Source organism: Hesperophylax consimilis, unplaced genomic scaffold, assembly GCF_061612785.1.
Source record: "Hesperophylax consimilis isolate HC1 unplaced genomic scaffold, BYU_Hcon_1.0 scaffold_33, whole genome shotgun sequence".
Taxonomy (NCBI): Eukaryota; Metazoa; Arthropoda; class Insecta; order Trichoptera; family Limnephilidae; genus Hesperophylax; species Hesperophylax consimilis.
Window position 1 is genome coordinate 2,372,043 of NW_028301263.1, and position 16,206 is coordinate 2,388,248.

General features: G+C 36.1%; 2 protein-coding genes across 2 annotated transcripts in view; both read left to right on the forward strand.

The window, feature by feature from the left end:
- LOC149409230 (uncharacterized) overlaps positions 1 to 16,206 on the forward strand; it is a 240,215-nt gene that overhangs the window by 104,358 nt on the left and 119,651 nt on the right. The window contains exon 5 of the mRNA XM_089650022.1: positions 3,470 to 3,696. Within this exon, the coding sequence (XP_089506148.1) occupies positions 3,470 to 3,696 (227 nt within the window). The remainder of the gene's footprint in view (positions 1 to 3,469; positions 3,697 to 16,206) is intronic.
- Positions 10,948 to 14,554, forward strand: LOC149409232 (zinc finger MYM-type protein 1-like). Its single transcript, XM_089650028.1, has 2 exons — positions 10,948 to 12,912; positions 14,523 to 14,554. Exons 1-2 carry the CDS (start codon positions 10,998 to 11,000, stop codon positions 14,552 to 14,554), a joined length of 1,947 nt encoding a protein of 648 aa, XP_089506154.1. The 5' UTR covers positions 10,948 to 10,997.

Sequence of the window (16,206 nt, forward strand, 5' to 3'; positions counted from 1 at the left end):
AATCCTACGTTAAGACATGCCGGAAGTGGAAATCATTGGGGGAGAGGGCAGTTACACGCGTCACTTAAAAGAAAACAACAGAAATAAAGGAAAAACAGGCAAATTACGTAAGAAAAGTGGAAAAAAAAAAGCAAACATTGGACTTCAATCGTAAGTATGACGTAGAACCGCAAAGTAACAGCGTTGAGGTTACGAGAGAATGATGGCGCGAAGTCAGTTGTGAAAGGGATACCAAGGGAAAAAAAAGGTTGGCGATGTCAGACACTTGAAAGCACTGATTTTGAAAAAAAATACGGACATGGTTTTGGGCCATTAGGACGCTGATAACGACCCAACGAGGTGATAAAATTAACCCGCGTCTTATGGAGACGAAAATACATTAAAATTAATGTATAAACAATTAGTGGGGAAATTATGAGAGAGTACGTTCGGGTTTGTTATGACAGGTGATTAAAGCCTCTGATCGATGCGAGATGAAGTAGGAGAACAAGACAGAAGATGGGAGTATAGAGGTAACAACCGAGGCGACGCCCAAAATTACAGGGAGGGGTCGCGAAAATCCAGTAATAATTCTTAAAAAAAAAACTGACCGAAAGAATAGACAGGATATCAAACCGATGCGGACTAGAACGTGGAATAAAAATATAAACGAGATGATGTAAACTGGGACGTCTCAACTAAAAGCAAGTATCGATGGAAGCCTTAAATAGAAATAATCGAAAAAAAAATAGAATAGCTATATTAGACCGTTTGTAAGGGAAGAGAACTAAATGTTAGAAGTAGGAGACGATCGTACGCGGGAGACTTAACACACTGAGAGGAGGAAACGGACGTGTACACCGTTTGAATTGTCGGGAGGAGTTGGTTTGGAGGGTAGAGGGGGAAACGGACGTGTACACCGTCTAAATTGTCGAAGGCATAGGGAAGAAGATCAAAACTAAGTTCGTGAAAGCGTTAAAAACAAAGCGTATCACATCATAAACGACGGCCATTAAATAAATTGTGCGGACACGATAGCATTTAAAATTAAAAAGGCCGGAATTCACATTACAAAAAGACAGCTCGCACTAGAGCGTAATATAGAAAACGCCGTATGGGAATACGAGACCGCTCCCCAGTCCGCGTCTGATCTTTTTGTCGCATGAGACGAATGCCAGGGTGTTAACTTTCTTGAAATGATCAGAATGGCCTAATTAGCATGATGCGACTATGGGCTAAATAGAAAAGAACATACGAGTCGATAAAGGTTAGAATAGCATGTATTTGACGTGATTAATGAGGAAACGGGACTATAAAAGAGCTGAATTTAGAAAAAACGGGGAGTCCTTTCGTGAATTTTGAGGGAGTTGAAAATCGCCGGGAACCGTTCAAACACGTCGCGCTGCTTGGTAATTATTTGTGGACTTAGGGAAATTCTCTAGTCAAAAACGTACGGTTAGATTCAGTGTTTGGAAAAAAATAATATTCGCATCGGACCTTAGAGAATTTTAGAACTTCAAAGAATTAGTTAAACACAGTATTTGGCGTGATAGTAAATAAAGGTTGAAAATTTAATTAATTTAAATTCAGTGGAAAAAAAAAGATTAGTAACGACACTACGGTGTCGCGTTATAAGCCGAGTTGTTAATACGAAGTGTTGAAAGGGAGAGGGAAAACGGTTATAATCCGAGACTAACGCGATCCTTCGTTGTAAGGAATTTAAACTAGAAAAAAAAATGATAATAATAATAATTAAAGATAAAATAATATTAATATCGGAACCAGAGAATTTAGAACCTCGGGGAATTATTCAGATTCGGTGTTCATGACGATTTACGATTTTAAACTAGAAAAAAAATGATAATAATAATAATTAAAGATAAAATAATATTTATATCGGAACCAGAGAATTTAGAACCTCGGGGAATTATTCAGAGTCGGTGTTCATGACGATTTACGAATTTAAACTAGAAAAATGATAAAAATAAAAAAAATAATACATTTAATGCTGGTATGAAAAGGGAAAAATTTAAATCGCTTACTCGATTAACGTTCGATAAATAATAACCATACCTCGCTATAATGAAATAGTAAGAACCCAAAAATAGCAAATAGTAAGAACAAAAAAAAAGTTATTACTGAGATTAGAGAACTCAATTCAGTGAGATAATCAGGTTGCGCGTTTAGATTAAACGTTTACAATCTTATAGAGAAATTATTGATAGGTGGACGGAGACAAAAGAACAGGTTGTTTTGCCGTTGATTATCCTGGTGGATTAGAGGAGGGGCGGGCTCAGGTAAGTGATTTGCACAATTATAATATATTTGCAGGCCAAGGGTGGAGGTTACTGTTCCTGCAGCTATCTGAAGGCGCCAGTTGGGACCGTAATTGTGTACGTATTATCAAATGACATATGTACGTGTATGTACGAATGAATGCATAAGCTGATAAAATAAATATCATTTGTTCCATGACGAAACAATTATCAATTATTATGGGGACTAGGACCGTCATCGGAGTCCGTCATTAGGGCTCATTGTAGGTAAAGTACCTATTTATCGTGGAGATAATTCAAATAATTGGGTACAACGCTCGCAACACGATAATACAAAGGAAAAAAAAAAATATATCCATTTCAAACCGGCTTTAAAATAGACAGGGCATTGACTCGAGTTGGGCGGAGGACAGGTTGATTTATTAGGGTCTGAAAGTGCAAACGGCCTGGAAGATTAAATGGGACACTAGGAACAGCTGAGTCGGAAATGTAGGGTTGGTTCCAAAAAAAAAAAATACGGCGGATGGATGAATGGCGGCTTGGGTAATAAAGACTTGCTTCGAGGGTACGAACATAGCTAAAACCATTTAACGGGCGGAGCACAAGGTCAGACGGTGTCTGAGAATAATTAAAGTAATTTTGAGCAGCGATTGAGGGTCTACGAACATAGCTAAAGTCATTCAACGGGAGGAACAAAAAAATCAGACGGTGTCTGAGAATAATTAAAGTAATTTTGAGCAGCGATTGAGGGTCTACGAACATAGCTAGAGTCATCTCACCCTAGATAGCAGTAACTATCGGTTTTCCGGAAGAAATTCAATAGTTAATAAATTTTAGGCGCAACCGTACGGGTACGGTCATACTCCTTACGAGGATTTTTTTTCTCACCGTACCTGTCCGGTGGTATGACGGTCATACCACCGGACAGGTTAAGAAATATTCCATTTATTTGGATTTTTTTGCAAAGCGAAAATATTCACAAATTCTGACAGAATATGTCAGAGGCCTGAAGGACTAAGTTTATAATTTACTAACTGACTAATTGGATAGTGAAATCCGTTGCGTAGTTTAGAAGAGCTAAGCACACAAACAGACAGATGCGGATTGCGACTATGTTTTATACTATTTAGAGATATGTCTAAAAAATTATCTGGGTCAACTGTGATGGTTGGTACTGTTTTGATTTTTTTATTTTAAACGAACCTCATTTCCAGCACGATGGCTGTGTGGACATAGATGCTCGACGCCCTTGCGGCATGACCAGCCTCATGGTGGCGGCGGTTTGCGGGGGCTCGGGCGCCGGCCTGGACTCGGGAGGGTGCTCCTCCGACACCGAGGATCAGCAGACGGCTCAGGTGATTCAGGAGCTGGTGGCGCAAGGGGCCCAGCTGAACGCCGCCATGGATAAAACGGGAGAGACAAGTCTACATCTAGCCGCGAGGTATGTTATTTTTAAATTTTATTTTTATGTGAATACCGCACAATCGTTTCACTTGCCCCCTATTAGAATAATGGTAACAAAATTATCATCAAAGTAGCAGATTGTATACTGGCAGCACCTGCTGTAGCAAATGCAGATCTTTGGCACAGGCGGTTAGCGCATATTAACAGTAATGATTTAAATAAAATGAAGAACGGCATTGTAGATGGATTGTCCTACCCGGGTACCAGTGATATGACAATGGCGAAATGTGTGACCTGTTGCGAAGGTAAACAAATGAGGTTACCATTTCATCATGTTGGAAAAATAAGTACAGAAATACTACATACAATACATGCAGATGTATGTGGTCCTATGGAAACGAAGTCCATAGGTGGTGCTAGGTATTTTGTCTTGTTCATTGATGATCACAGTCGTATGACCTTCATATACTTCCACAAACATAAAAATGAAGTCTTCAAGATTTTTAAGAATTTTAAAGCAATAGTCAAAATAGTCAGAAAACAAAAATAAAAATATTACGCACAGATAATGGTGGTGAATTTTGTAGTGGTGAGATGGAGAATTACTTACTCAGAGAAGGAATTATACACCAGAAGACAACTGCATACACACCTGAACAAAATGGTGTTTGTGAACGGGCTAATAGAACTATTATAGAGAAAGCGCGATGCTTACTTTTTAATGCGAAATTAGAAAAAAAGTTCTGGGCTGAAGCAGCTAATACAGCAGTATACCTAAAAAATAGATCTGTAACTTCAAGTTTGGGAAATAAAACACCCTATGAAGCGTGGTATAAAAAGAAACCAGATTTAAGTCATATACGCCTATTTGGCAGCCCCGTAATGGTCCACATACCGAAAGAAAGAAGATTAAAATGGGACAAGAAGGCTAAAATGCAGATTCTTGTAGGATTTTCAGAAACAGTAAAGGGATATCGTGTATATGATCCCATAAAAAATATTATAACTATAAAGAGAGATATAATAGTGATAGAAGAAGAAACAGTATCATCGGAAATCAATGCAGAAAACATAGCAGAATGGATACAGGATGATGTTGAATTTGAAGGGCATGAGTCTCCGGCAACAAACGAAGATGGCAGAGATTCAGTGGGGAAGTCTTCAATGGATGAATCTCTCCAAAATTCAAATACATCTGTATATACTGATCCGGCTAGTGAAAATGATGACGATACAAGCATCACAAACATAGAGACAGATATCTCAATCAGTGAGTTGCAACCAATTCCAGAATTACCAGAACAGGAGAAGAGAACACGAAAACCTCCGGAACGTTTTGGGTTTGGTAATATCTGTATTTCCAATTCCAATCCAGATGTCGAACAAATAGTCTTCTCAGAAGCGCTGAATGGACCAGAAGCTGATCAGTGGAGACAGGCCATGCGAGAGGAGCTTCAGTCGTTCGAGGATAACGATGCGTGGGAAATTGTTGATATACCAAGTGATGGATTAATTGTGCAAAACAAGTGGGTGTTAAATAAAAAACTAGATGTGAATGATAAAGTGCGGTATCATGCCCGACTCGTGGCTAAAGGTTTTACGCAACGACGTGGTATTGATTATGAGAACACTTTTTCTCCTGTCATAAAACATTCTACGCTGAGAATGTTATTTGCTCTGAGTATACAGTGGGATATGGACATAACACATTTAGATGTGACAACAGCTTTTTTAAATGGAAATTTAAAAGAAAATATTTACATGTCAATTCCAGAAGGTTTTGTAAATAAGCAAATTAGAAAGGTCTTGAAATTAAAAAGAGCTATATACGGACTGAAACAGTCTGCTTTAGTCTGGTATGAAAAATTGAAAGATTGTTTGCTGAACTTTGGTTTTAAAATAAGTAAATTTGAACCATGCTTGTTTACATTTTTTTATGAGAATGTCAAGATTATTGTAGCTATATATGTTGACGATTTCTTAATTTTTTCTAATAGTATTGCAGAAACAGAAAAATTAAAAAATGTATTAAGTTCTCAATTTAAATTAAAAGATTTAGGAGTGATGACCATAAGTGATGTTTACAAAGTTACTGTTTAATTTTAAATTAAAAAGATTTAGGTCCTGTTAGACGTTACTTAGGCATGCGAATTAGTGTAAACAAAGAATGTAAGACTATATCTATAGATCAGCAGGAATATATAGAGCAATTATTATTAAGGTTTGATATGTCCAATTGTAAAACTTTAGATACCCCCATTGAGAGTAAGTTGAACATAGAAAAGGCTGAAAATTGTGTAGTAAACATTCCATATCAAAAGCTAATTGGAAGCCTTATGTATTTGGCAGTTTTGACTAGACCAGAGTTGTCGTATTCCCTTAGTTATCTCAGCTAGTTCAATAACAGTTATAGTGAAACTCATTTTAGTTATGCTAAACGAATATTAAATTATTTACAAAAGACAAAACACTATTGTTTAATTTTTTTCATAGGAAGCAATTACTTTGTGGTTAGACATTATATTATAAAATAAAACACAAACACAAACACTTTGTATTTAACCACGAATTTATTATTTCATATATCGACCGGTTTGACCAAGCTTCTTCAGGATATAATAATAACTAAATGCTAAGACAGAGTTATGGCTTATATATAAGAGTGACAGAGGGAGAAAGAACAAAATTAGAGGGAGACAAAATATTTGACATAGGTAAAATGGATAATCAATTAGTGGGAGGGAGACAACAATACAATAATCAATTACTGGGGGGGAAACATCAATACACATCATAATCCCAAGTAAATGAACAAACAACAGTTAACTGTAATCTATGAGATATTAAAATTATTCTAAAAAAAAAGAATTTTTTTAAAAAATTCTAAAAAAAAAGATTTTTTTTAAAAAATTCTAAAAAAAAAGAATAATTTTAATATCTCATAGATTACAGTTAACTGTTGTTTGTTCATTTACTTGGGATTATGATGTGTATTGATGTTTCCCCCCCAGTAATTGATTATTGTATTGTTGTCTCCCTCCCACTAATTGATTATCCATTTTACCTATGTCAAATATTTTGTCTCCCTCTAATTTTGTTCTTTCTCCCTCTGTCACTCTTATATATAAGCCATAACTCTGTCTTAGCATTTAGTTATTATTATATCCTGATTCTTCAGGATAAGCCAAGTAGCCATAATAAGCCATAATACCAAGCTTCTGCTTGGTCAAAGTGAAATCGGTCGATATATGAAATAATAAATTCGTGGTTAAATACAAAGTGTTGGTGTTTTATTTTATAACTATTGTTTAACATATTGTAAGGAAAATGTAGAGCTGACAGGTTTTGTTGATGCAGATTGGGCTAGTGATTTAGTGATAGTCTGGATCGTAAGTCTTATACTGGGTTCTGTTTTGTAATGGGTGGTTCTGTGATTTCCTGGCAAAGTAAAAAACAAAAGACTGTCTCCTTATCCAGTACTGAGGCAGAATATGTTGCTCTCTTGTTACCGGTCATATTTTAAATTAATGCCATCCAGAACTTTGCAGATTTTCTGCGCGCCAATACTCGGTCCTCGAGTAATGTTCGGGATGAGCAGAGCATGAAAACTGTCACCAAGGCATGGGCACACAAAGGATTACAGGTTCTACTAATTGTAGTGAAATGAAAGATGATAGTTTTTGCAAATTATAAATCATGGAGAATATATTTATGTTAACAAGTTACACATTATAATGAGTCGGCACTTACCCCCAGGGATCAAAAATTGGTTTTTAATTCTATCTAAACTGACTAACCACTGAATAACGGGAAGTGAGCGGGGAGCTTCTATCCGGCCGGCGGTGATCTGTCCCAGACGGATCCAGCTGGCACCATCAGGGCTTTGGTCCGAGAGTAACGTGTCCAGGAGACGGGTCCAGCGTCTCCGACAAGGTGACTGATAAGCGATTCTGGAGCGTAACGGGTCTAGCGTTTATGGAGCGAATCCATCAATTGTGGAGCTGATCGGGCAGATTACTTGAGCGGGTGCCGTCCAGGCGTGTGATTTTATTATCCATTTCTCGTTTAGAAAAATACGGCTTGTATAGCGCCACTTGAGGTGTATGCTTCAATTCGCGGAGTCTGCGGAATACCGATTTGCGAGGGATCGCGTATATAATCTTCAGTAGAACATTTGTGATTTTCACGAACACACACACGGTGAACCTTTATACGGTCGTTTATTTAAAAGAACTTGCACCATCGACTTGGTTTTTGTAAAAAAACGAATAACGACCCGCGTCAGGATTACTGATGTACACATTTTTAATACGATCGCCCATCCAGGGAACAATGAATTATATTCTAATTGACTGTGCGATCATTACACGGCCGCTGCCGCTCGTGTAACCATTCCAGAGTGTCCAAAAAAGGAAACGGAAACCAAACAATAGACTCCCCGGCGGTCTATGTGTTGCCAGACCGTGCTCTCTATAATTTTAATCAAAATTAATACTAACAATGGTACTTGTTCTGAAGAGGTGTTTTGTAGCAGTTCTTTACTACCCGCTTCATTTCAAGATTATTCGGAGTGTGTAAACACTGGACTCCGACAAGAGGAGAGGAGACGGCAACTCGAGCGCGCCCGAGCGGCCAGTACCAATACGGCTTCCGCCGGCTGGAGACGCGATCCCAGAAGACACAGCGAACGCTACAAACGACATTGGACGAACATTCGAGACATCGATCTTTTGGGGAAGAATGACGCAACATGTTATAATCGTTTTGCTGGTCGTTGCTTTTCTCTACTAAATTTAACATCATGTAAAATGTTGTTTGGCGCCCTCTACTATTTATAACAGGTTAGAATACTTTGTCACACACACACACGCTTTTATGTTACCAATGTTTGATCACTATTAGTCACACCATTTATCATTGCTACCTATATTTAAAAATTCCGATGCGCAAGATCTTCGATCTCACGCACACGCCCTAAGATTAAATTCAATTAAGAATATTTTAGAGATCTCTAGTTTGCTCTGGTTTTGTACGCTGTAGAAATAAATAATATGTTGTAATTCATAACTCTTTTTATTACTACATTTTTATCATCATGTTTCCTATTGAGGGATTAAATCCCGTAATAATGGCGCGCAACGTGCCCTTAACCTTGAAATCTGGTTATAATATGTTAAAAAAAACCATCCAAAATGCTAACCTAATTAAAATGTTAAAAATATCCGAGAAAAAACCACGTTGGTGCGCCATTATAACCAGATTTCAAGGTTAAGGGCACGTTGCGCGCCATTATTACGGGATTTAATCCCTCAATAGGAAACATGATGATAAAAATGTAGTAATAAAAAGAGTTATGAATTACAACATATTATTTATTTCTACAGCGTACAAAACCAGAGCAAACTAGAGATCTCTAAAATATTCTTAATTGAATTTAATCTTAGGGCGTGTGCGTGAGATCGAAGATCTTGCGCATCGGAATTTTTAAATATAGGTAGCAATGATAAATGGTGTGACTAATAGTGATCAAACATTGGTAACATAAAAGCGTGTGTGTGTGTGACAAAGTATTCTAACCTGTTATAAATAGTAGAGGGCGCCAAACAACATTTTACATGATGTTAAATTTAGTAGAGAAAAGCAACGACCAGCAAAACGATTATAACATGTTGCGTCATTCTTCCCCAAAAGATCGATGTCTCGAATGTTCGTCCAATGTCGTTTGTAGCGTTCGCTGTGTCTTCTGGGATCGCGTCTCCAGCCGGCGGAAGCCGTATTGGTACTGGCCGCTCGGGCGCGCTCGAGTTGCCGTCTCCTCTCCTCTTGTCGGAGTCCAGTGTTTACACACTCCGAATAATCTTGAAATGAAGCGGGTAGTAAAGAACTGCTACAGTTTTAAATAATAACTTTTAAATAAGACTTAACACCGCTTCATAACACTCTCAGAGGCATCTAGAGAAGCTGTTTATTTCAGAAATCTTATGTATGAACTTACTGGTAAAAAAATTGTAATTAAATTGAATTGTGATAATCAAAGTGCAAATATTAGCAACAAGTCATCAGGCACATGCTAGATCAAAACATATTGATGTTCGGTATCATTATGTTAGAGATGCAGTTAAAAATAAATTAATTAATATTGAATACATTTCAACTCAGGAAATGCCCGCTGACTTGTTAACCAAGGGTCTTTTGTCAACTAAGCATTATAAGTTCATGCACATGCTGGGAATTAAAGTTAAATAAAACAATATCTATGTATTCTGTTTAAAAATTCACATTTATTTTGTTAAGACGGATTGTATACCTGACAAAATCAACTATTTTCGACACACACGAACTCTATTGTTCATTTCCAAAACAATATTTTTTCTAACTTAATTGTAAAAAATGTATTTTTGAAAGTTGATAAATAAAAAAAAAAAAAAATAAAAAAAAAAACTAGAATTTATTTTAAAAACGTTTGCCTGAAAACAGTAAGATGGCGGTAATGTAAATCTTCGTTATAAAAGTTATGAATTTCAGTTACCAGATGGCACTATTTTTTTGTATTATTTATTTAATTAGTTTATACTACTTTAGAATATAAACGAATGTATACAAGGTAACATTTAATTTAATTGTATGTATTTTAATATTTTTACAGAAAGCCTGACATTTATTTTTATATTATTATTTCTTCATATATCTTTAGTCCTGATTTTCCATATTATGACATGTATGATGATGTATGTGCCAATTTCTTAATTATGTATATCTCCAGTGGCGGCTCTTCCTTGAGGGTCAATAGGTTTTTGACCTCCCTAAAAATTATGTAACAATTTAGATTTTAACAGCTACTAAATAATTGATTTTATTAAATTTATTTTAATATTTGCGAAGAATAGCGAATCCCATTGCCATCTAGCGTCCAAACGAGAAGCTATTGAATTTTTTGCAGATTCGCTTTACGATTCAGATTACGCTTTTAGCGCCATCTAGTGTCCAAGACAAATGCAATAGTATGGCAGTTTACTTTGGTCAATTCAAGCTTTGACCACAGAACATTCTTTTATCTCATTCTTTGCTATACAGACAAAGGAGGTAAACACGCTTGTCTGGACGCTTGCTTAAAATCATACAAAATATTTTTTTAGTTAAGCTTTGGTGTTGACCGAGGTGAAACAGAAATATCCAAGATCTAGATGTTAGAGAGAGATGTCAAAAAAATCAAACAACAGTTTTGTTGTGTGATATATTTATTGCATTGTTTAACAAGGCCAAGGCCATCTTGGATTTATCTCCGAAATCTCCGCTTTGACGTACGACGTGTTTGTTTTGTAGATTGAATAAATTAAAATGTCGAATTCGAATTCTGTAGATGCCATACTGAAAGATATCGCGAACAATTCATTAAATCACGAAAAACGTATTCAAATAAAGTCACGTGGACGGCCACAACCGGAATTGAAACTTATTTCTGTTACAAAACATAAAAATAAAGATATTAAACGATATTTTAATTCGAAAAGTTATACATTTTGTGATTGGATTTGTGGCTGTGAAAAAAGGAACTTATATTTTTGTTTTCATTGCTTACTTTTTAACTCGACTGATAAACAATGGACCGAGATAGGGGTGAGTGATTTGAAACATTTGAAGGAAAAAATAAAAAAGCATTCTATTTCTACATTGCATATAAATCATTCAATGAGTTTTGTCTTGTTAGGAACCATTGATATTCGGATTCAATTAGACAGTGCATATCGTAAATCACTCGTGGACCACAACGAAAAAGTGGATAAAAATAGATATATTTTAACAAAAATTTTGAAATGCATACAGTTTTGTGGTTCTTTTGAACTGGCATTAAGGGGTCACGATGAAACAAAAGAGTCAGATAATCCAGGTATATTTCGTGGCTTGATTAACTTTATTCAGGAAATAGACATTGTATTAAAAGAACATTTAGAAAGGTCTTCCAGTTTTAAAGGTTTGTCTAAGACGATCCAAAATGATTTGTTAGATTCAATTTTAGCAGTATCTCAGGAAGAAATTAAACTAGATATACATAAATCTGAGTACGTTGCAATTCAGGTGGATGAGACAACTGACAGCTCCACTAAAACCCAAATGGTATTTGTGATCAGATATTTAAAAGACAATGTCGTATGTGAACGTTTTTGGAAATTTGTTAATCCGCAGGCTTGCACGGCAGTTGGCTTAACTAATGAAATATTGACTCAGTTGAAGATCCTGGAAGTTCAACCGCAACAGCTGATAGCGCAATGTTACGACGGAGCAGCTGTTTTATCAGGGAAAACTGGTGGCGTTCACGTTAAAATCAAAGAAACTTTCCCCCGTGCTCACTACATTCATTGCTACGCCCACCAACTAAATCTAATTTTACAAAAAGCATGTACGATAACGACAGGTGTAAAGGTGTTTTTCGCGACCCTGCATTCATTTTCTGTATTTTTTTCAAGATCTCCAAAGCGAATGCATTATTTAGATGAAACCGTTAAAGGTCGTTTACCAAAGGCAGCTCCAACTAGGTGGTGTTTTAATGCCAAATGCGTCATTACCGTATTCACACATAAATCTGATATTTTTAACTGTTTAAATTTAATTTTGGAAAAGGAAAATGATCAAAATACTTTAAGTCAAGCACAAAATTTAATAAATAACCTGGAAAAGAGTGTTTTTCTTTATTGGTTAACATTCTTTAACAAAATAATGCCTCACTGCGAAATTTTATTTAAGCAAATGCAAAAAAGAAATTTGGATGCAATATTAATAAAAAAACATATTGGAGAATTTCAACATCACATTTTGGCCATACGAGCAGAATTGAGTTCCAACCCAGCAAATTCAATCAGTTCCCCAGAAGGCGAATGTAAGAAAAGGCGTCTTGATGAAAATAATAATTTGGTTGCGATTGAAGTTTGTGACACTATTTTAGTGGAAATGCAAAATAGGTTTAAATATGGCGATCATCTCATTTTATCGAATTTATTTAATAAAGATAATTTTGCTGAATATAATAACTGTTTTCCAACAGCACAACTAAATTTGTTGGATCACTTTGATGAAATTGATTCATCGAAGTTAAAAAATGAGTTAATAGTGTTTTACCAACGTGATGACTTACACCATGCTAACAGTGCTGCATCGCTTTTAAATTTTTTGTTGACGAATAATTTTCAGGAAATATTTTCAGAAACAATAAAAGTATTAGAATTTATTTGTGTCATACCAATGACCACAGTTGAAAGTGAGAGATGTTTTTCAACTCTTAAACGTATTAAAACATTTTTAAGAAATACAATGAGTCAAGATAGATTAAGCTCACTTGCAATGCTTAGCATTGAAAAAAAATATATTTCTAAAATAGATAATTTCTACAGCCGTGTCATTGACCATTTCGCAGAAGCCAAAGAAAGGAGGATCGATTTAATATACAAGAAATGTTAGAGTGCTTTTTTATTATTTTTTACTATTAGAATTTAGAATTCAGAATATCAGTACATACCTACACCTACCTATCCAACGCTTTTATCTCGGTTCATAGATTTTTGTAGAATTTTTCAATTATAGGGAATTTCCAGTCATAGTAATAACAGCTCATAATAATAATAATATTAATAATAATTTTTTTCAAATATTTATGTTGAGGGATCAGTAGGATTTATCGGTCCAGTTGGGAATTCTACCGAGCCGAACCCTCTGATATGAAAATATCTAAAGTCGGTGAATATTATTTTCCCATTTGATCTCTCGTGGGTTGGCGTGTTGTTCTTGTATTGTTTTGTATTAATTATACTTATATAATGCACTTACATAGTGTGGATTGGCTAGATGATCATTTGTGGAAAAGTGTGTGGAAGGGTTTAGTTTTCCTACAAGGAGGAAGATTTTACCCGGCCATAAAATCGAAAGAATACAAATAAAGATGTAGAAAAACATAATTAATAATATGAACATTAAAGTTTAAAGTTATGTGTTAATAATAAGTAATAAAATAAAGAACATTAATTATAACTATATTGTGCTACCGGCTTCGGAATAGGTGAGTACCGACAAATTAATTATATGTACCTAGGTATTGACTTTTTATAATATTCCCTACGCATTAACTCTAAAGGTATGTATGTACATATTACGCTACGCATAACGATATCTGGACTACTTAGCAAGCATTCATTTTCTAAGGACGGGTTGTTTCGGAGAATTTGAACAATTCATCAAATTTCAACGTTCATTTCCGGGTTCTGTGAAAGTCCTATTCAAGTTCTGTTATTATATCATTGTAGGTTACTTGCTTGACAAAACTGAAATAAAAACAGAACTTGAAAAAATCTTTCACAGAACTTGAAAATGAACGTTGAAATTTGATGAATTGTTCAAATTCTCCGAAACAACCCGTCCTAAGAAATAGATATTTCAGAATCACACTGACCACACGTTGCGATGCCTGTGGCCAGTGTGATTCTAAAGCATATATTTCCATAGAAAATGTATGGTTGCTAAGCAGTCCAGATTAGAGGTGGGTGAGTTCTGCATTTTTCCGGAGGCATCCGAGGACTGCTTCCTTTTAAAAGAACTCGAGTTCTTGGAGTGGGTCCCGGGTCCGAGTTCTTGGGTGCGGACTGGGTACTGGGCGACTACCGGGACGCACGGGTCCGGCCAGGACTCGGCACTCGGACTCGGATAGAACCCGCGAAAGAACTCGGACCCGTAGCAGGACAAGGACCCGCACAAGAACTCGGACCCACACGAGAACACGGAGTCAATCCCGTCACCCATCGCACCCGAGTCGCGAGTTGTGCAGTTAACATTTTGGCGAAGTTCAACGAAATCCATTCGTGTCTTGTCGTGTTCCAGCTGATTGGGCTACGGCTAATGCGAGGCCGTAACGGATGTAGTATTACGTTCCAAGTTCCAGATGATAATTTTAGCACACGCGTAAGCAGTAATAAATCAAATGTAGTAACATAAATTTCGGTTGTCGTTGAGAATTTGTCGTTTTCATAATCTCTGTCCATCGATATAGATAAAGGTACTTGGTCGAAGCCTCTATCAAATGAAACTCAGTAAAGGCGAGATGTTTTAAAAACAAAGTCAGGAAGTAGTTAGGTACAGCATTGAACTATTAAAATTTTAACAATTAACAACATGTTTTAATATCTATTTATTCCAGTCCATTTTTTTTTACTTTTACTTCTTTCTTTACTTTCTTCTTTTTTTTTAATCATTTCTTATTGTTTCAATACTAATATTTTGAGTAATGCTGTTAATTGTATCGAATGGCAGAATTGATTGCTGAAACAGAATTGATTGATAAAACTATCGACAATACTAGGAGGGTAAGAATCAATTTTTTTTAAAGTGAAAACCCCAGTCACAGCCTAATTTTTATACACCTAATTAAATTAAATATTACTTAACTTATTTTTTTTTACATCACTCAAATAATTTATTGCTATTATTGATTTATTAGTACATGTCAGTCGATATTATTATTTAACTAATTAGCTCATCGGTTTAGAAAAGCAACTCATAACCCCAAATAACTCCAATAAGTACTAGATATTAAACAATAAACAAAACATCCACTTACTGTAAAGCAGGTAAACAGAAGATGTCTTCACCACCAGAACTTACCACTCACTGCAGGACTCGCGAGGCCGGTGGTGGAGGGAGGCATTCGGGTTTGAGACCCCGAGTCCGAGTTTTCTGGGAGTTGTTGATTAGAGGCATTCGGGTCCGAGTCCAAGTCCTTAGAGGCATTCTCGGGTCCGGGTTCTCTGGGAGTCGTTGATTGGAGGCATTCGGGTCCGAGTCCCAGACCGAGTTCTCTGGGAGTGGTTGATTACGAAAAGGAGTGGGAGTAGGACCCGCTTCCCGCAAAGGACTCGGGCTCAAGGACTCAATCCGGCTGAACCTACACATCGCTAGTCCAGATATCGTAATGCGTAGCATAGCGTACGTACAGCGACCCAGTGTGTATCTACCTTTATTCATTTTTTGATTGACCTTCCACTTTTGGATCCCTAGAGCCGCCTCTGTATATCTCTATTAAAAACATTTTGGCATTTGGTTTTACATAGTTTTATGCACAATAATTAACACATTAAATTCAATAGATAACAATGAATTAAATGAAATAATATAAATAAATAATTTTTTAAGTACTTAAAATTTTAAATACCAAAATACTTTTAACAAAATAAAATTTTATTGATTCTGTGGTCCAGAATAAATACATATCTAGGTTCAGATATAAATGCTAATACTTCTTTATTTGCGTACACCGGGTTCGAACCCGCAACCTTCGGAATGGGAGTCCAAAGCCTCACCACCGGACTACGCCGGCCGTCAGATGCACGCATTGTAAAAAATATACCTACATCTGGTCAAAAAACAGAATAATAATAATAATAATAATATTGGACAATTTTTATAGCGCCGCTTTTGTGAGTTATCACCTCAGGGGCGCTTTACAGTTGATGCAGGTATTACAAAAAAAAAAAATATATATATATATATATATCCCGCTACATTTGTT